Raw genomic sequence first — 23,087 nt, 5'->3', positions numbered from 1 at the left:
AATATCACTTTCACTTTTACTCTGATGTCCCCGATTGATTATTGTAACCACTAATCAGCTCCAATGTATAACTAACTTTATAGCAAATTCCTACTACAACAGATTATGTAATCTTTTAATTCTATATACTTACTCTATATCTTTGTTACAGTGTATGTCAAATAGAGCTGTACGTCTAACGTAGAAGTATGACCATGTGTCACAGTATAGAGCAAACCTTGGATGGCTTCTCATGTTCAAGTTTTTACAGAACTATTCTCACCATGTTTGGTTGGTGAGGGTATTTTGCTTCAACCACCAATAGACTTTGGTCACAAATATTCTTACAATTTATAGTTGTAACATAGGCACGAGTGATTTGCCTGATACGTTTGCCCAAAGCCCGAGGGCTGTGGGTATACATATCAGGCAAACCACAAGTTTACAGCACGAGTGCCCATGTTACAGCTAATATGTAACACTTCTGTTCAGGCTGATAGCCTTGATGCCGATAGCCTTGATGCCAATATGAGTGTAACCACTGGATTCATTTTATATGCATGCCTGGAAGACTTGATTATGGTTAGGCAGTGAGTAACGTAGCTATGATTGTTATAATAAATGGACGAGTCCTACGGATACCACAGAAAAGTTAAGTAGGGAAAATTTTGGGGAATTTACAAGTGTTTTAATACTTTCGCATTGTTTAAAGACTAATCAGAACATACACTAAAGACCTAAAGGGGTAAGCTTTATTATAGAGTGATTAACTCATGTTGTCCGCAATGTGAGTGTGCCAACATTCAGAAACATGCCGAAATGCTTGTGATTGCACTGTAAGACTAGTTCTTACCTTTGTGTAACATTTTCCAACTTGTAGAACAGCAAGGATACTGAAACGCCTTCATTTGAAAGCTTCTTGTTCAATTTGTGGTATTCATCATGTGACATGAGCATTAATTTATTCCCACAATCGATTTCAGGTATAAAACAAACAGAGGGTGGTACCACTACCTTATCCACATCAAGACCATGCTTGCTTTGATGAAAGTGGTTTGCTCTTTTAGAAGTGCAGTTACTTTACTGGATACATTTCAACTGGTGTACATTTAGATGTTTCTCTGTAAAGAGGTATGCATGGCAAATGTATCCTCTGGAATTCCTTTGATCTGAGGTGTCAAAATGTTACATTACTAGTTGTTCACCATGGTCTGCAGATACTAAGAGTCAGCACTTCTTTCATACAGTGTAGTGGAATTCATTGCCGTCTAGTTTATTTGACGATATCATTAATTTTTGTAGTGTTCTGCTTAAGTACCTGCATGACTCATCCTGAACTGTTATTTTACTACAGTCGTAACAGTATTTGTGACCGGGCCTGCGAAAACAGGGCATGTGGGCACACCCCATCACTCTACAGGTCATATCTCAGTATTGGAATAGTGTATTTGTATTCTGTAACTAGCATCATGATACCAATTAGATGCTTACTAAGCGTGTAAAATTGCAATGCCATAGCATAATGGTACAAAAAGTTATGAGTGATGAAAGTGTGAAAAATTAGGCAAAAATCATGTGCCCACATGCCCTATTATCGCAGGCCCGGTCACATTTGTACTTTGTGTATACCATAATTTGCTTTGTTTTTGTGCAAAAAATTTTTTATGGTAAACTTCATGTAAAAATATTTTTGTACGTGAATGACTGTTCTATTAGAGTAGTTTGATCTTGTATAACGTGTAAGAAATTTTTGTACATGTTTTGCATATGAAAAGCAAATTATTGTATGGTGCTGTTGTGTATGTAATGTTATGTGTATGCCAGTATAAAAGAACAGCTTTGCCGAGTACTGTGAGTTTAAATCAATAAACCAATCAATCGATCAATCATTGTACTCATACAGTTATCACGCTTGCCCCATGATGCTCAAGCATCTGTCTAGTAAATGGTTGTATATACACTATTGATCCGAAACCAATATTTATAGTACTAAGTCCATATTGAATAAAAACCTCAATATTGCACATCATTAGTATGCAGTTTTGTCTCAATTTAGTTCCTCATTACTCCTTATTTCATTAACTTATTTTGTAGGGAAAAGTCATTTTTTTAGGCTATTGCTTGAATCCCGCACTGTGTTTACCATCCAGTGATTTCCTGTGAGGTAGCCTGAACTTGTGGATGGGGTGATGTCACCTTTCTTACATGCTTAATAAATGTCCAATGCTGCAATACAAACAGCTGCATTTTGTGTTGCTATGCTATGATAGAAACATGGACAACACATTCTCTACGATCACTGTCATTAGGCACTAACGTACTACAAGGATTATACCATAGCTAGTAGAGCTGGGCGGTATTGGAAAATAGCAAACGGTATACCTTCCATAAAAAGTATCACAGTATTCTAAATATCGCAATATTAATGTAAAAGCCATTACTATTAAAGTACCTTCCATTTACCTCAATAAAAGCACCAAATACCCAGCAAACCTCAGGTACAAATTACCACAAACAAACTTGTTTCCATTGTTTGGTTAGTTGGCTACATCACCACCTGCCTACAAACATTGTCACATGTCTGGTTACCCTCTAAATATGTTAAGAGTTAAAGCACTGCCACGCGTGTGTACGGAAAATACAGTACGAGCTAGGGTGTGTGTCAAGAAGCTAATACAGCACGAGGCGAAGCCGAGTGCTGTATTTGCCTCGAGACAACCCCGAGTACTGTATTATTTGTACACACGAGCAAGGCAGTTCTTTAAGAGTTGTATTGTACTTCCTGGTTGTCTGGCTCGGAGTGATTTTCTCTAGTACTCAAACCACTGCGATTTTAGGTTATAAGGATATCAGTAAGTGTTCATATAATCTATTTCTAGTTGTAGAATGAACTAATAGGATTATTTTGGCTAGTTTTAGTGATTTACAAGTCTCGCACCTGATCAATTGTGCTGTCTTAGTGGAGTCGTATTTAAAAAGCTTCGTGATCAGACGATCAGTAAGTGTTTATACAATCTATTTCTAGCCGTAGAACGAACTCATAGGATTATTTTGGCTGGTTTTAGCGATTTACAGTGTGTTGTTTACGTAACATTCCTTAAATAAATTCTCTGCATAACTGTACTGTATTTGCCCAATTAGCTGCATAACTGTTCTGTATGACTCATACAGTACAGTTATGCAGCTGATTAGTACTGTATGGACAATGCGATACACGGCATCACTTTGATCCTCCCACGTAAAGTACAATATGGGATGAAGCAGTCCACAGGGAGGCCCATAATGCCCAGACGGTATGGCAGTATTAAAAAACAGGTGATATCAAAACTGGTATGACTTTAATATCACAGATTACTAACAATACCAGTATATTGCCCAGCTCTAGCTATTAGCTAGTCTGATTTCTGATATCTCCATAAAACTTGGAACACTGGAAACTATGTGGGATGGTACCATCTATCCTAGATAATATCTATCTGTTGTGACTAAATTAATGACCATGGAGTAAATATTTCTCTTCTCTCTCCAGATAATTATTGATAAATGCTAGCACTTCACTCTGATTGGATGTAAAATGAACTAAGATGGCATCCAGTGATAGACAACCTTCTACATCATCAACACTGACTGAAGTGAGTATATCCATCCTATAATTTCTGAACCATACATGTGGTCTACGTGACTACACGAGATTACTGAATGTATTACTACTATTGAACTGTTAACTACTTATAATAATGATGTATGTTCCTCAATGGTATTATAATAGTTAAGGGAATAGACGTATTAGTTGAAGATATACATAATTTTGATGATCTGACTAGTTACTAACTTCATTTGTAATTTGAGGAGTACACAGAAGGCAGACCATAATTATCATAATCCAGAGAATCACCTGGAATGAATTAAATGACCTAATAAGGGAAAGTGGGATGAATGGTGGAAGTCATAGTGACCAGTAGCAGTGTAGCTAGTGACATAGTATCTTATAGAGTAGTACTAGTAGAGTACTAACAATACAACTAGTATTGGTGTCCTTTGTATCATATCTGGTATTACAGGAAGAGCTGGACGAGGTGTTTAAAGCAGTGAGGAATGGAGACATCAGCACCATTAATAACTATATCACAAAATACAATGTCAACGACATTCGTGATCCAAGACGTGTGAGTTGTGTGTAGTTGAATGAGACTGAACTGTACCTCCTGTATTTGTAACAAGAAGGAATTATCAGTGTTACTGTACGTGTGTGTTTCACTAATATTTGTATAATTAATTGTCCACCAATTCAACACATCCTGACTATGAGATGGTATTATCAAAGATGATGTAATAGTGTAACATTTTTATGTACCTAATTTTCTTGCTAATTTACTGATTCACTAGAGCCTGTTTTAGCTGGTCAAAACCTATGGACTGAATATTAATGGCCTTAATGAACACTTGGATTATAACAATAATTTCTCAATAGAGTAAAGCTATTGGCAAAACAGATTGCCACCAACACAAGTTCATTGTAGTAACTGATTAATAATACTTTATTCAATATACATATAGGTGATGATAATTTTCTAGCATCTGTACATTTTAGAGTTGTATGCTGACAATTAGATTGGCTATCGGTTATTTGCTATATTGGCCTTGTTTTTGCAGTATCAGATCAGTAACATGTGTAAACAAGCAGCAGATACAGATATATGTAAATGTCTATTTATGGACACTCTTATGGACACTTGTGCTCCCCAGCAATACCTGTTTATGTACTGTGAACTGTTGAATTATAGTCCCACACTGTCACTTTATAGCTAAATTAGATGTTAAAGGAAAGGTCTATGTTACCATATCAAATCAACTTTGTGTATCAGCTTGATAATATTATTTTATACCAGTTATTGTGATATTGACTAAAAGTCATATCGGTGCACCTCTAGTAAATTTATGGTACTATAAGGCTTCATGTAATTATATGAAGTTGTTGTGTACAACAATGTGTATAAAATATTTAGTTTAAAATTACATGACCAACATATGTATTACCATTGGTCACAAATAATGATCAAATAGAGGATTGTCTTAACTCTACTTGAAAATATTACCATACACACGTAATTCTATTGGTTTGTTTGGAAAGTTGTCCTCAATAGTCACAAAATTAGTGTATGGTGATGTGTGCAGCTTTTTATTAAATTGTGTTTGTAGAAAAATGCCGTTCCAAACAAAAGGCCAGTAATTAGATTAGACAACATTTTGTTGTAATACAATAGTCAAATGAAATATTAACTCATACAATTGTCATCATCTACTATTACATGTATTGTCTACTATTGTATAGTGGCACCAGACGTTACTGCATGAAGCTGCTCTACGTAACAAGCTTAATGTTGTCCAACACTTGTTGGACAACAAAGCTTACATAGAAGCACCTAACATAGTGAGTGGTGTACCATGTACATGTACATATTATGTGTGTTGTGATGTGTGTATACCAGTGAAATGTGATAACATGTAGGGCAAGCCTGCATGAGGAAAATCAAGACATGTATGCCTGATATGTGGGTTGCAAGCATACATATCAGACAAATCCCAAGTGCCCATGTTACAGCTAATATGTAGCACTTCCATAGCAGGCTAATAGACTGTGCTGGGTGAGTAATCATCCGTGCCTTTACGAGTTTAAGCACAGGATTCATTTTATTTACATGCCCGAAAGATTTGATTTTGGCTAGGCAGCATGTAACGTTGAGCTACATTTATTGTAATGAACGGACAAGTCCTGAAGGTATCACAGGAAGTTGAATTGGGAAAATCTTGGGGAATTTGAAAGTGTTTTAATTCTATCGTGCTGTTTATAGACTAATTTCAACATAACTATACTAAAGGCCTAGCTTTGTTGTAGCATGGTTAACTTGTGTTATCTGTAATGTGGGTGTGGTCTGTATTCAAAACATGCCAAAACACTTGTGAATGTGCTAACTGACCTTTAACTAATATTTCCCAACTCTAAAACTGCAAGGATATTGAAACACCTTTATTTATTTGAGTGCTTCTTATGGCAAGACTCCAATTTGTGATAATAGTTGCATGAGCATTAATTTATTCCCGTAATCAATTTCAGTCTGAGCCTTTGTGAAACAAACAGGGTAGTACTTATGCACATCAAGGCTATGCTTGCTTTGATGAAAGTGACTTGCTCTTTTAAACTTTTCAGGATATACCTCAATGTACACTGGTGTACATTCAGTTTTATCCCTATGAAGACTTGTTAATGGAGGGAGATGATTTGCATGTGTTTGGATAGTATAGCGACACATTACAGCTAGCCAACGTTAGATAGGTACATAGCACACCTGCATCACAATGCTAGATGTAGTATAGAACAGTAGGTATTAATTGGAAACATTATGAATGTATGTGTAGAAAAAATAGTTCAATATTCTGACAGTGGATTAACTAATTGCCTTAACGCCTGTCCAGTGAGTTCTTTCCATACATTGCTGTGTGTGACTTGTATGTATGCCAGCAAACCAATGTGTTGTTTGTCTACAGTAAAAGCCACAACCCCCCCGCACGAAATTCCCTACGCATTTGGGGATATTCAGTGTAGGCATGCAGAGGGTAGATTTATTTTCCTTAACCTGTGTATTAGGGTAAATAATTACCATAAACAAATATATTTACTCTTGCGTCGCCAAACCAGCTCGAGTGGGGGCGTGGCCACAATGTTCGGACACGAGTATTGCATTGTCATTTAGTTTAGGTACTAAACTGGATGTGCCTGTTGAGGGTTAGGGTTAGTCAAGCACTGATTTTAATAGAGTAGTCACACTGATATTGGTACTAGTCGTTTTCCACTCAGGTTGGCAACTGAAATTAGGGGACACTATCGGTAGTAGTCTAAAACCGTAAAACCAAATAACAATCATTGTAGTGTCCATTGTATTGGGGTTTTGGCATACTGAACACCATAAGGATAAAACTGTCAGAATTTAATGTGTGCAGTAGAGCTGATTTAGCTACATATGTTGACAGCAGAAGTTTAGCAGACCAGCGAGTGTGTTAATTGTTGTACCCAGGGATCATTTGTGCTGTAGGCAGTTACCACTCTACCTTTAGTGCCCAAAGGGCCCATTGGAGAGTTAACACTCCTTGGTCTCGGGGGCCATTGGGTTTGCATTGTGATGGACACATGCACCTTTGTAGCACCCTGTGTGTGCCTTCATAGCATTAAATAGTGTGTAGTACAGGTGCCAGTGAGTTGGTTCATTGAGAGGATAAATGTTGATTAGTAAAGAATATTAAACAAGTGGTGTGTGTTGTGTGTGTTACAGTAGTTAGCTGGCACTGGCATTGCCCTCGTTTTAATTTTCTTTTGTTATGGAGCAGCCTACCCCTTCTCCTCCCCTTCCACAAAAAACTTTAAAAAAAATAAAACTAACCCTGTACTTTCCAACTGGTTACATTGATTGTATATGATCCACCACTGAATCACAATAATGGTACGTATTGTTTATATGTACAGTATCACAATAAATATAAACAATAGTCATTTGCATTAAGGTATAGACAATTGGGTCAGTATGTGCATGTGTACCATATGTGCTGGCATATAATTTCAATCCGAACTATTCATCTACGTATACGTATGCGTAAATGTATGCTCTATTAGAGTAATTGATTGAAATTCTCTATGAATATGTTAGTGATTTTTGGATTACTCATACGCGTTGGTCTTTAGATTGCATGGCAAATGTTAATACCACTGGTGGAGTGTTGTCAATGGTCTAATAATAGGAGAGTACTTCAGGTTTTCATTGCAGTATGATTATAGTACTTATTGTGTAACCATGTAGTGTATGTGATTCTGGAAGTACACCTGTATGGCTTGGTACAGTAGTATGTATTCAGCTATCTATGGGTGTATGACTTGAACCGAGTTCAATATAAATGACATCAAACAGCAGACTCAAAAGATACTGTGTGTACTACAGATTGTGCATCTGCTATCTTCATCTGATCCTTACTAGCCATTTACAATTTCTCCTTGATGTCAATTGCACATATAACAAGTGGTTATATTACTTTGTTTGGCCATTTTCATTTCTGAACGGTTCTCTAGTATGTAGGTCAACTGTATTTGAATAATTCATATCCAGTGTACGGGCCATAGGACTGGACAACAATTACATACAGAATAGTACATTGTACTAGTGCTGGGCGGTATACCGGGATACCACCATATTATCACCAAACTGGTTCAGAGATATTTTATTTTCAAACATACAGGTAATATTGATATGAATGCCATTAGGTGTATTATACTATAAGGGAAGCCAGACATCAGGTTTTTGGCAATTAATTTAATGTGTCTGTGACCACAAGTCCTGCCTAACAGTAAATTGTGAGGTTTCAGGTTACAGTGTAGCACTAGCCTACTCGTATCAACTGTATAGCAGTTAGCAAAATGCATTTAGATATGACTTTCACTTGTGGTAACTTTCAACTACAGATTAACTGCTGACTGTTTTTAACACAAATAACATTACCAGCTTGATTTAAAATGTGTGTTAGTTGATTGCCATGATATCGGGGTAATTTTCTCAATACTGGGATATTTTCTCAATACCGGATACAGGGAGTAAAATACAATACCGCCCAGCATGGGGATGCCACGACAGAAATTTTTATGTCACATGTCATAGAGATTTATGTCACGACATGTCATATGTCATGACATAATTAACGTTTCACAACTGAAACTGTTACTTATGAAACTGTATAGCTATTTTGATTTAAACATGCAAAAATATCAACTTAAACATCAGCAATATTAACTATGACATTGACAACCAACATTGCTCATACTTGTTTGTCAATTTTTCTCATATTTATTGTATTAAATTTGATCAAAATGAATGGAAAAGTGTGCATTATTAGGAGATATTTATGTCATGACTATCGTGGCATCCCTAGCCCAGCACTACATGGTACAGCATAGGTATTGCAAGAACACATAACAACAGTGTAAAAGTGCAAGTGGTACTCAGAGGGCCCAGGTGAGCCAAAACGAAACAGTATCTGCAGTTAGTATTCAATTAGTAATACAGTATTGCAAGTATCACTTATCACTAGGTACGTATAACTGCTGTATGACAATATCCACCATGTATACTATTCGTACTTGGTTAGCTAATACTACCAGGGACACAGGTTATGAATTAGTGCCAGCTTACCCACCACCCCCCCTCTCAAGCACATATACACATGCAAACACTTGGAAAAGCTTTCGCCTGTTGTGCAATGTTAGCACTACCTAGATAAAATACGGAGCAGCCTTGTAGGATCAGTATAAAATTCACGGAGGCATAGCTACAACCATTATTATGTCCCACAAATGAAGGCAAGCACCCAAATTCCTACCTGGCCATTGAGGTCAGCGAGCATTCTCTTTCAAACACTGAGTACACTTTATACGTGTGTCACACATACATTACATACCCAGATGGGATGCATGCTTGCACTTACAATTGTATGCAAAAGTGTGACTACCATAATTGATGCATAAAGGTCACTCCCTATGTACCTACATAAATACCTAACACTACATATTGATACCTGCAATCTGACACTGGCCGACAAGCACCCTGGCTGGTGTGTGTACACCCAATGTAGATTTCTGGTGGCAAATGGGTATGCAAAGTATATATGGTCAACAATTGTCACATAATGTGCTACTATTTACACTATGCAATGCCAACAGGAAATATCTGTAACACTACTGCACACAGTTATTGTTATTGGGCATCACAGAGTATTTGTCATCAATGTGTACATGATACAGAGTGGCACAGAATATAACCTCCAAGTCAGCACAATCGGTTGTACCCTACCGTAATTTGCTTTTTGTTGTAAAATAAGTTTCATATTTGTACAAAAATTTCTTGCACAAAAATTTTTATACAAGATTGAACTACTCTAATAGAGCAGTCATTCACGTAAATCATACAAAAAATATTTTTACATGGAAATTTTGATCACGAAAAATTTTTGCACGAAAATAAAGCGAATTATGGTATATATGCGTAATTGTTTAAAATTCCCATTATTATTCAGACAGACACAGTTGACCGTCACCACCCACCATCATTGGACGGTGGTTGACAAGTGAACAATATCAGCTTGAAATAAATGACTAATTGTTTGAGGTTCTTTACTTAACCACCGACAAACATGGCAAACATATCCTCTGGAATCCGTTTGATCTGAGATGTGAAAGTGTTACATGTGTTATTATTGTACTACTACAAGGAGAAACAAATACACAATACATGCCATAAACATACAGGTCTGGGGACTCTGGGCTAGGCATAGAATCAAGGTTACTATAGAGTATAGATAACTTTGTGACCTAGCCATTGTACAGCAGTAACATGTACGCTATAATATAACAACTATTTGATTATCAAAATACTACACATGTAATCCCCTGGCGTTACGAGGTTATACTGTAGTGTTTTGATAACTGACTGGATTATGTACTAATTTTGTGCTAGTCCAGTCAGTTGGTGTTTCTCCACAATTTGTTCTGATGATAAATTTGTCACTAATGTCATACAGTATACCAGTGGTCTAGTATTACAATACACTATATGACTGTTCTATTAGAATTTTGTGTAGTAGCAGTATGTATATTGTACAGTGTGTACTTGTCGTACATCTCGAAATGTTTAAGTGACAACATTTTTTATATACTAGTTAAAGCACCGCCGCAAGTGCAATATGGAAAAAAAAATAGCACAAAGGCGTGGGCGAGAGACTAATACAGCATGAGGCGAAGCTGAGTGGTGTATTAGGTTCGAGACCATGCCCGGGTGCTATTTTTCCATATTGCATGAGCAATGGCAGTGCTTTAACTGGTTTATTGTACTAAAGTAGTGGCTGCGAAGAGTGGGGGTGACGCCAAGTAGCAGGAGGTAGCTAAGTGCCTATCCGCGTAAGTTCGAGACTGTGTGTATTGCAGTGATTTACTATTCGAGGCATTCATACTTGTTCATACTGCACCAGCATGATGAAGCTAGCTAGCTATGTAGCTTTAATTGATTTGAGCTTCTGAGAGCGACAGTAAGTGGCCAACTGCTTGTCCCTCGGTTGAGGCCTGGCTTAATTCCTACAAGTAAGTCTGTGACTTTGTTATAGAGAGGCTTGCTATCATGTTTAGTGGGTGAGAGTGCATTTATAGAAGCCATGGTGTTGTGCTGGGAATGATACCATAAAGGCAAATGGAAGCAAATTAACTTATCGTTCCACCTGGCTTTACAACATGGACAGGAGTCATTTTGTATTTTGTAGTGTTGATAACAGCCATCTGCTCTGTTCCTTCCCTAATTGCATTCACTAACAATGGCTTTCAGGATAATTCGCCCACTTGTGTTTAGGTCATGGCATTGTTCAATGTGTTTATGACATGTCATAATTGTTGAATGGCTTCATAACATTGCAGTGGTTTGGTGAAAGGAATGTGATAATGTGTCTGGCTTTGGTCAACTTGTTTACTGTTTCAACAGTGCTGTATAGGGATCAAAGGGGAAATACAGCACACTTGGGGAAATACGGGCAATTGGAAACAGTGGAAATGGAAACTGGAAACAGAAAATGGAATACGCGGAAATGGTCAAATAATCACATAAATGTACCCTAGAGTAAAACCCTTTTTTAGTGGAAGACCACCTTCTTATAAAGACCACCTCTGTACAAAGACCACACGTAATTAGATCTCAAGGATGGCTAAGGACTACTTTGTGGTCACCTTTGATACAGACCGCCTCTTTTTTTAACATGATGTAATATTTGGTAAGCTTCAAACATGTATTTCAATGTTTGTCCACACTTCACTCAAGTCATATACCATCATCGCTTAGTTTGTACTAGCATAGATAATACTGTGGTACCAGAATGTGCCATAGAAAAGTAGTCCATGCAAGTGAAATGTAACTAATACACTACAACCTACACTGTATCAATGAAAAATGAGGTCTCATAGGTGATGATGACCTTAAGAGCATAGTCTTTTTAGTTGTTTAGATAAAGCGGTCATGACATACGTAGGATATTTGGAACCTAGCTATTATTGCGATGTAAAGAGGTGATCTTAATAAAAGGTGATCATGTATGGCTTAACCATCTTTGAGATCTAATTACAATATGGTCTTTATAAGGAGGTGGTCTTTATAAGGAGGTGGTCTTTATAAGGAGGTGGTCTTTAAGAGGTGGCCACTAAACAAGGGTTTTACTCTAGGGTGCATTTATATGATGATTTGACCATTTTCATTTTCCGTTTCTGATTTCCATTTCCACTGTTATTGCCCGGCGAATACAGCACGGTTGAAACAAATACAGCACTCTGCCAGCTTTGAAGTGTGCAGCCAGGTGTACAATATGGAAATTAAACTACACTTTTCACTTTAATCTTTTCAACCATATTACAATAAAAGGTATTTGAAAACATTGATAAGTATTCAAGGACACTCTGAGAGTATCTATTGGACAAAGCATCATGTGTATTGTTTAGAACTGAACAAATAATTATAAATTAAGCTGTGATTAGCATTTTTAAAGAAAATTGTATTTGCAGTAGCGTGATAATGAGTTTATTATTATTATATTAGTAGAACATGTGATGTGTGTTCTTACAGGGTGGAGAGACTGCACTTCATGAGGCAGCGAGCAGTGGGAATAATGATATTATACAAAATCTGCTTGACAGAGGTGCTAAGATAGACTCTGTAAACAAAGTGAGTGTACATTACATAATATATTCTTTGGTGTCACCAAGAGTATATAATAGAAACCAAGAGTGTCGATGGTGTATTAGCCCATGATTAAGGCGTAAATTAACACGGATATTTCAGTAATTGTTTGTTTACGCGAAATGGTAATTTGAAATGCGTACGTGGCAATGAGTCTTTGTTTGCCATTTTTCTGTGTTATTCAATGAAGTATTCAACAGTTATTGTGCAAAGAAAGTGTAGTAAGGACACAAGATAACTCCAGCTCTCTAAAACAATGGTTGCACAAACGAGAGCGTTGCCACGCCTTCAGGGATCCGCTTGGCAGTGCCAGAACTTTAACATTAGCAAATTCACTTTAACCCTATTGTGTTTAATATAATACCTATGTGATGATAGGCATGGCTGGACACCAGTTTAATTACATATGATAAGGCCGAGCATTTTGCAGCAAAATTGGGCTACACTGCTACAATTAAACTGTTTCCAAAAAAAAAAGATAAAACCACAACAACCAGGATTTACCACTAGTGCAAATTAATTCCCATATCCTAATATATCTTCACCATAAATGTTGACTGTATTGACAAAACTATTGAAAAGTTATTCTAATATACTGTACATTATATTGCCCAGATTATTCCAATTGTCCTGTTCACAATTATCATCACTCATGGTTATGGTGCTTTGCTGTACAGGTTCTCCTTATCTGATTCACTCCACCAGGGGCATAGTTATAGGATTTCCCAGGCACAAGGTCCCATGCAAGGTGAAAAGAGGGCCCATATCTGTGGACTACTTGTAACACATTTGCAAAAAGTGAAAGTGCACACATACATTTAGCTAGCAATTAAAATGCTATTTATGCAGTTTATTAAACTTAGATGTCAACATTACTGCAGGAACTATGAAACTTGAAACTTAGCAGTAAAGGACTGACTCATCACTGCAATCGCCATTCCAACCCAGCATTGATTTTTCTTTATCTTGCATACAGCTCCATAGCTGCACTTTGTATCCATCATTCAGGGAGCTTAAATATACGTAACACTGATCCTCCTTCGTGCCGCCTCCAGTATGACACGTATGGGACTCACTACTCCCGCTCTTGCCTGGGAAGTGATAGTGGGAATTCCTGTTTTCATCAGACTACCATTAAGGGATTAAAATATATACATAAATGCTCCATCTTACGAGGAGCCCAGTGAGATTTTACATGATGGCAAGTGGTTAACCAGTGCTGTTTTACCCAATTACACTTGTAATAATACTTATATTGCACATTCAACATTCTTCACCATTGTGCATTAATAGCTAACAATTAATATGCATATCTACAGTTAACATTGTTCCCTACCCATTGGATCACATACCATGGTGCATGTATAATTGTCACTGCCATGATGTCAATTTATCATAATCATAGTTGCTTGTCGCCTATAGTACACACACGTTCGTTGTACTGGCAATCCATTACTACATCTATTTCTCATTGTGCATAGTCACATTAGAACTGCCTCCCATGTTTAACCTGGATCGCACATTTAGAATCTCTTACCGCATTCATGTGCATTTATCGTTCCCATCAATACTGCAGATGGCCAAGTGATTATCGCATCATTACAGAGATTGTTGAAATGTAGTGGTTGAACACTTGTTAACCAAAATTATGAATATTATATTTCATTATCCTTCAGTGTACTGCCATTCCATTATCCGCTACATCGCTGTTTGGTGTTTAACTGAACTGCTGCCTCAAAGTACCTAATTCAAGCTTTACTGCCTTTATTTTGTGTTTTCTCCTTGCAATCGAGGTGGGATGCAAAAGTTACTGGCCATACCATTGGGTTATACATCAAAGCTGTGTGTGTTACCATTGAGGATGTATCTGTACACATTGTCATGGCCATTCATAGTTTGTGGTGTGTGTGTGTTACAAAACATGACTGTTGTGAGTGTACATACTTGTGGTGTATTAATGTAGTATTAGTTGCATATGAATGTTGTGCTTGCTGCAGCCATTGTTGTTGCTGTCTGCAATTTGTGGTTTTGGTGTTACAGAATACGTCTGTCGCTAATGTTGTTGTGAGTACATGCCTTTTGTGAATTAATTTTATATTCTTTGTGTATGAATGGCGTGCTTGTTGTGGCCAATGTTGCATTACAAACAATTGTTGTGTATGTGCGGCTGTTGTGTATAAATGTTACATTTGTTGTGACCAATACTTGTTGCATTCAATGTTTGTTGAGTATGAGTGTATGAATGTTGCAATCAAAGTTTGTTGCATATGAACGTCTGTTGTGTATGGATGTTGCATTTGTTGCGATCAATGTTTGCTGCATATGAATGTCAGTTATGTATGACTGTTGAGTTTGTTGTGACCGATATTTGTTGCGACAGATATTTGTTGCGACTGACATTTGTTGCGATCAATGTTCGTTGTGTGTGAATGTCTGTTGTGTATCAATGTTCAGTTTGTTGCTGCATTTGAGTATCTGTTTTTTGAATGAATGTTCAGTTTGTTGGGATCGATACTGTTTTTTTGTGATCAGTGTTTGTTGTGTATGAATGTCTGCTTTGTATGAAGGTTACGTTTGTTGTGATCAATGTTTGTTGTGATCAATGTTTGTTGTGATCAATGTTTGTTGCGATCAATGTTTGTTGCGATCAATGTTTGCTATGTACGTATATATGTCTGTTGCATATGAATGTTGAGCTTGTTGCGATTGACAATTGTTGAGTACGCATGTTGTGCTTGCTACGGCTTGTGTTGTTGCTGTGTGTTCACAATTTGTGGTGTTACATGTCTATTGAGAATTTTTTTGTGGCTACAGTGTACTAATGTAGCATTTGTTGTGTATGAATGTCGTGCTTGGCGTGACTGATGTTTTGCTAGTCTGTTGTGTATGAATGTTTCATTTGTTTGAGACCGATATTTAGTGCAATTGATATTGCTGTGACTAAATGCTTGCACAGTGAAGGTAGTGCTTGTTGTGATTGTTGTTCTGGCATGATGAATGACTGTTGTGTATGAACACTCATTGTTTCATTGTGACTGAGTGTTATGTAACTGTATAACAATGATAACACACAGTACTCATCTCATAGTTAATGTTAATTGTTCGTTATTATGTGGTTCATATGCACAAGCTATTCTACGCCTTTCATACACTCTCATTGGGTATTATTGATATTCAATTACCCATGTATGTGCTATTTGCATTACAAGTAATGATGTTGTCTCACTATATGGTATTGGTTGACATGTCGCAGCATAGGTGCACTGTATAACATGTTGTTGCATATATACACTGTATAATAATATGCTAGTTGCAGATAATTACTGCGTAATGCTAGTTACCATATTAATTGATGTATTATATCTGTGCTTGTATCATATTTTATAGTTGTAACATGGACATGAGTGATTTGCCAGAAATATATGCCCAAAGTCCAAGGGTGCAGCCCGAGGACTGCGGGCATACATTTCTGGCAAATCACGAGTGCCCATGTTACAGCTAATATGTAACACTTCAGTTAAGGGTGATAGGCTTAATGCCAATACGAGTGGAATCGCTGGATTCGTTATATATGCATGCCTGAAAGATTCGATTATGGATAGGCAGCAAGTAACGTTGTAGCTACGATTGTTATAATAAACAGCCATACTTGCTTTGATGAAAGTGGCCTGTTCTTTTAGAAGTGTAACCACTTTCCCGGGATACATTTCAATGTACACCGGTGTACAATTAGATGTCTCCCTGTGTTGAGGTATACATGGCAAATGTATCCTCTGGAATTCCTTTGATCTGAGGTGTGAAAGTGTTATATACATTTATGTACTTAAGTTACTGTACATTTTTGTCAATTTTCGTCTAACGGTTTACAATTGCTTTGGGGGAAATTGGGTGTAAATTGCTGAATAATTAAACTTAATAGCTGCCTAGTCCAAGGCTGTGTGGTGTTATCACCAAATGTAAACCATCATTAAATTTAATGTGTCACAACTGAATGTGCCAATACATGTTACAATTGTATGTTTGCAATGTGGTTGCCGAATGTTGCTGCTGCTGGGTTGACATAAGTAATACTGGATGTTTGCTGTGACAGTGATAACACATACACATTGCCTATTTGGGCTGGTGTATCATACCTCAGTTTCCCTACCTCCCCCAAAGAGTTGTATGTATATGTATGTGTGTCTGTATAACTGGTCTGTAAAGTGATGTGTTGTTGTAATATGTCGTGGTTGCACGCCGTAATGTTATAGAGCTTGATGTGGTGGAAGGGCGGTTTGTGTAGGAAAGCATGCAGTAATGTGTCGTGTTATGTTTGTATGTGCGGGGAGTGTTGGTGGTAAGTCTTTAAAGTATTTGATGTGGGATTACTGACTGGTGTCCGACATTACTTGAATTTTGTCTGAGAATATATGATTTTGAGCAACAACTTTGATGTGATCTAGCACAACAATCAAACAACAATTTTGGCTCAAACTTGGAGGTATAGTTAGGCTACATGCTAGGTATGTCCAAACCAATTTTCGTACGATTTCATTTAGCAGTTTACGAGAACGAGTGTCCCAGTATACAGCTGCAGATGACCTCCCTTGTTTTTTATAATGATTCTATTAAAATATAAATTTTCTAATTTTTCCTGTACACTTGTAGAAACTACTTGAGAATGCTTTACATGACTAGTGTAGTTCTAAAGGTATAGTTGAGAAATCAACCATAGCATAACTAAATGAGGGAACCAACAAAATTTGGAAGGCAAAATTTGCACTGTGTTAAGTTGATATTTTACCTGTCCCCTGCTATGGGACTGAATTCACTTTGCTGATCATCTCAGAATGGATCACAGTTATTAGGAAATCAGGCATATAGTAGTTTTTTTCTGGTTTTGTTATTTAGTTATGCAAAAAATAACCGATAACTGGATTAACTGGCTGGTTATTTGGTTTACTCAGTAAGGTTTCACAACACTAGGCTGTGGGCTTGAGCTTTTCACTATTCGACGTCACTTCAGCCCTATAGGTGTCTTTTGGTTGGCATACCTCAACATGTACAGTGTATGCTTCATGGACTTACCTGTGTCCTCCTTTGTGTCCCATTTATATTTTCTGACAGTGCGAAACTGTCGATTCATGGTAGCGTCACATGATGGCTTCCCTACATTTGACAGGAGTTGTCCGAGTTTTCCGTTGCAATGCAGAAGTCCTACTCCTAGTGTTCTTTGTTTGTAACTCTTTGTAACAGGCTGAACATAGCTGAAAATGGGCTTTGCTATTTCAGTAGTTGATAATTGGGGTGTATGTCCAATAAGCCTGGCAGTGTTCCTTCCGTTCTAATGTGATGTGTGCAAGTTCAGCAGTCATAGTAAAGTAAACAAACAAGTATACTGAAGATTAAAAGGATCATAGAAATAAAAAGCAGTGAAACAAGGGAGGTCATATACACGTACTAGTGACATTGAATGTGAACGTTGAGTACTGATTTGCATGGATACATGGACATTTTTTTGCTGTTTCCTCTTTCCCACTTTCCTATCATCTCAGTTCTTTGTTTCGAACACTGGGCCCACCAATATACTGTAGAACTGTTCACTACTCAGCCACCCAATGACAGTGAGGCAGTGGTTACATAGAAGGGAGGCAATTGTTTCTATAGAATCAATTCTTTTACAGATGCTTTTGAGGTAAAAGAGTGGTAAGAACTTTTGTCAAAAGTCAAGTTTCCTTCAGTGAAATGAATTTTCCCTATGTGATCAAACTTAGCTAAGTGCTGCTACAATATTTTACAATAGCTCTAGCACTTTGGTCTGTATCATAGTGTGAACATACAGTGTATATATCACTACTGTAATGTGTTTAACTTGAGACAAGTAGGCTAGCACCACAAAGTACCCTATTAACCTCAGTGTTTACTTCTGGTATAAACAGTGGGCCTGCATGGGAACTATGCAACAATATGGGACCTGCTGACGTCAGCTGGGACCAAACTTTTCTTGGAATATACTTCACAGTGTCTCTAGATTCTATACTTGCACTAGATACGTATGTAGTTCTGCAAGTCACAGTTTGTGGTCTTGTATGACCAAACAACTTTTCTCCAGTTTTAGTGTCCCACAAATGTTTATGTCAATTGGAAATGCGCCTGTAAAAAGGATCTGTAGCTGACCACTCGTGAGCCTAATAGTCTATTATGTTACCTATATGTAGCTACTAAAGTTCAGAAATAATGTGCAAGCAAAAGAAATGCAATAGTTTTAGTGAAGTGATCACTACATACAACTTATACAAGCAGCTCAACAAACGAGACTTCATGCGTCATGTAGCATACAAAGGCAATGACTTGTTAGAATGTAGTACCGAGCTGTTGATTGATATCCCCAGTTGCTGGAGGTATAGGTACTTATAATTTCTCATTGATTTATGCATCCAGTGAGGTACTGTGACAGAGAAAGAGTAATCTGACTATGTGAGACTAACCAATGTGACGTGTTTAATGTATATGAATTCCACAAAAATTTTACTCCCACAGGTCTCTGTGTCCTTAGTTCCCACGTCCACTGGTTAGACATGTACTAACCTCAGAGTTTACCTTGGGCATTGCTTGTGGTCACCACTAACCAAAAATACTGGCATGTAATTTAATTAAAATGTCCATACTATTTAATTATAGCTTGACAATTAGTGTAGTTGGTCAGCAATAGCCCATTTTCACACAAGGGCTAAGGAATGTGGTGGTTAATAATTGTGATTGTGCAACATCCGGTGTCCTTTAAAATGTATTGAAGCCTATTGGAGTGAGTTAAGAAATCTTCACGGGAGCCTAAACTGTACTGTTTATTCTTATTCTGACAACGAAATTGTAATCATCAGGTTGTTAGCATCACGATGGTATATAGTTTGTGAAGATTCGCTGTGTTGTATAGCGGGAAGAAGCGACTTTAGCATGGCAGAAGACTCTAGTGACTTTGTTTTCAGCATCTAGAAAGTGTACTTAGTGAAATTAACTTTGTTACTACGTTTGTACAAGGCTGGGAACAACGCTATGCAAAATTTTATTGCAGAAATAGGCGATCTTTCATCGCTGTGATTCTATCAATACTAGGCGATTATTTCACCAGTTACAGTAAGTTTAGTGGCCATGTTTTGTTGCCTAACGATCCTCTATACTTGTAAGAGTAAAGATACCTTGTTTTAGGTAAGATGCATCCTTTAAAACTTAAGGTATCACTACCATTTGACACAAGACTGCTGATTTCTCGATCACAACACAGTGCATCTTTCCAATTTTCATGTCGTTGTAGTATAGTGGCTGCTATAAAAGTACGCTAAGAATAAACAGTATGGTTTGGGCTCCCGTGAAGTGTAAAGATCTTAGTCCCATAGGTTTCAATACATTTTAAGGCCTCCCAAAGGACACCTGATGTTGTGCAACGTGTAATAAATTAGTATTCAGTACCATACCGTGAATACTTTAGCTTGCATGGAAATGGACTATTTTCTGTTGTCCAACAGTTATTTCTCACACTGAGTTCAGTTCTAGTCTGCACACATTGGAACTGTATATTTGCAGAGTATAGTTTAAATATAAATGATATCAATGGTAGTTTTGATCGCTTGGAAGTTATAACCTAAAAATGTTGCTGCATATACTCATGGCCATTTGAGGATAACTGTGTCATTGTGTTAAACACATGATTGAAGTGGTAGTTCATGCATTTCTGTATTCTACACACTGTTTTAGAGTTATGGACTTTTCAGTTACCTAAACACCAGATGGTCCTCAGGGGTTATAACTGAGGTATACATGTCAAGTATTATGGGCAACATGTCAAACTATAGACAACAAAATTAACTTTAGTAGTTCCCACCTACACAGATTACATCAATTTATGTTTAGTTGTGGAAACTTTATTCAATTAACATGCAAACTCGGTTGGCTCTTGTTCACATTGCTGCAGCTGGCACGAGCTCAATAGTGTGCACACTGAATAATAATAAGTGTACAGTAAGCTATTATTTATTTAAGTGCTTAATAAAAAGTGCTAGAATTTTGTGACAATTTTGTAGAACCAGCTGAAATGCCTGTAAGATTTTCAGCCATTTTTTAAAGCTAGTGGGTGCCCCTTTTGCCAGGAATACTAACAGTGGAACTGAAACAGAGTCTACTAGAAGCACAGTGTGCATTGTAGCCATACTATGGAATGCTTAGTGCATGGAAAACACTGGCTGATTATTATTATCACAAGCTTCACAAGTGTCGCAAGGCACATTTGGCATTGATAAGCTCCTGCTATTACTATTATTAGTCACTCTCTCACTAGAGACCCACAAAGAAGACTACCGAAAGCCTGTGTAGCAAGGATTCAGAAACACATTACTAAAGCTCTGTGGAATGTAAACAGAAAACCAGACCAGGTAGTAACTTGATCCACAAGTCCAACGAAAACAAAGTATTATTGTTAACCTGAGTTGACTGTACTGGAATATGTTGAGTGCCCTCCTGAAATACATTCACATTGCTTCCTACTATACTACATAGTATCTCAGGCCAACCCTTGCCTGCCCACCTTGTCTTGTCATTCCAGGCTGGCCTACAGGGTGTAGCTATATCTGAAATTTATTTTGAACCTTATCCTGTTGTACCTAAGCTAGATGATAGTGTGAACGGGGTATTACCCAAACAATTATGTATATAGCTGTAAAATGATTTTGATTGAGCTGTACCCTACCACATGCTGTATATGATTTATACTAAACCGGTTAACTCAAACGTAACTTAGAAGAGTTGGGTACAGATTTTAAGGTACCTGTAGTATAGGGCTGTGTAGTAATCATGATAAATTGATTTATGTTGTAAAAGATAAATATTTTGTGTCATTGTTTTTGTGACTGTATTCTCATCATGGTAGCATAAATTTTGTGTATCTGATTTGTGTAAACACTGAAGATGATGGTCTCCCTTGTTTACTGTTATGAGATCCCTACTAACTTCTTTATTCCTTACACTAATAATAAACATAGTGTTGTAGTTTTGATGAACTGTATGTTATGGTTAAACATCACATCCCAGTGTCTTCAAGGTATAAATGCTGAGTTGGAGGTGTTTGAGTGATGCAACATAGAAACCGAGGCGAGCTAAATTTTTTTTGCATCATTCTAACACCTCCTACTAAACATAATTTATGCCTCGAAAACAGTGGTATATAGTGCCTAACTGTGTTGGAAAATGGTCAGATAGCAGTGAAAAGGACATTGTATTGTAACTATGCCTCTCACCATTGCTAGTAAAGAGTATACGAAAGGCTTCATGGAAAGCTTCGCTCAAAAATGTACCTTCTCCTCAAGGCTTAGCTGCTGAGATGACACTTTTACTGGTGATACACACTGCTTATCAACAAGTATTGCATCAATTTGAGTAAGAGAAATTAGTGACAGTACCTTTGACAGCATTGCATATAGTGCTGTGCACCAGTGTGCAAATTAGCCAGTGTTGTATAGGTCAGCCAATAATCGGTTAAGATACCTTTAAACCAGTTAACCCTCTCACCTCCACAACCGCCATATTGCGGTTTTGATTATAAATGCCCGTAGCATCACATTCTAAACGGTCTGTAACTTCAGTCGAGCATTTTAGTAGTCCCTGCGCTTATCCTGTAGTGGGCACGCCCTTAAGTGAATGAGAACAGGTATACCCGTTTTTCTGTGCACTATTGTACGGTTAGATGATGCAATCGCGTACTTTTGGAATGTCCATAATAAGTATTGTAGATGATTCTTCGTCGTGATAATGGCACTACTAGCAAAGAGAAACAATAAGGAGAGGGATTATATAGGTTGGAGTGGCGTATTGCTACTTTTGTACGCCTCGAAACAGTAACCTCGTGCCTGTATGCACATGCACACTTGCTCAAATGCTGGAAAACCAGACTTAGAGATAATCGCTTCAACTGTAAACAGGTTAGTGATGTTTATTATAAACAGTGCTAGCCAGTAAAGTAGTGAAATTTCACGTTTGGTTTCACTTAGATCGATTTTCGTACTTTAAAGTTATATAATGGATTTGTGGTTGCTCTTGTGTAAACAACAACTTCATAATCGAATTACTTGTTCTATAACAAGTAATTTGATACATAGTTTTATAGGAGTATATGGTATAGCGTGTAAGTTACAGCAGTTTAGAAACAGTAGATTGGAGGCTCTACACATTTGGTGGTGAGGGGGATAATTATTAAGAAACCTTTAAACCAGTTTTGCCCACCCACTTGGTAAACCATAAATTACCACTGCTGATAAGTGTTGACATCACAACATAACC

The 23,087-nt window shown here is 37.3% G+C and overlaps 1 protein-coding gene across 2 annotated transcripts in view; it reads left to right on the top strand.

The window, feature by feature from the left end:
- LOC136260803 (uncharacterized) overlaps positions 1-23,087 on the top strand; it is a 119,272-nt gene that overhangs the window by 8,511 nt on the left and 87,674 nt on the right. For both annotated transcript variants that reach the window (XM_066054672.1, XM_066054673.1), the window contains 4 exons: positions 3,509-3,611; positions 4,041-4,145; positions 5,312-5,410; positions 12,669-12,767. In XM_066054672.1, coding sequence (XP_065910744.1) covers positions 3,564-3,611; positions 4,041-4,145; positions 5,312-5,410; positions 12,669-12,767 — 351 coding nt within the window. In that variant the 5' untranslated portion in view covers positions 3,509-3,563. The remainder of the gene's footprint in view (positions 1-3,508; positions 3,612-4,040; positions 4,146-5,311; positions 5,411-12,668; positions 12,768-23,087) is intronic.

The sequence above is a fragment of the Dysidea avara genome, chromosome 7, assembly GCF_963678975.1.
Source record: "Dysidea avara chromosome 7, odDysAvar1.4, whole genome shotgun sequence".
NCBI classification, from domain to species: domain Eukaryota; kingdom Metazoa; phylum Porifera; class Demospongiae; order Dictyoceratida; family Dysideidae; genus Dysidea; species Dysidea avara.
This window is presented reverse-complemented; position numbering and strand designations above follow the sequence as displayed.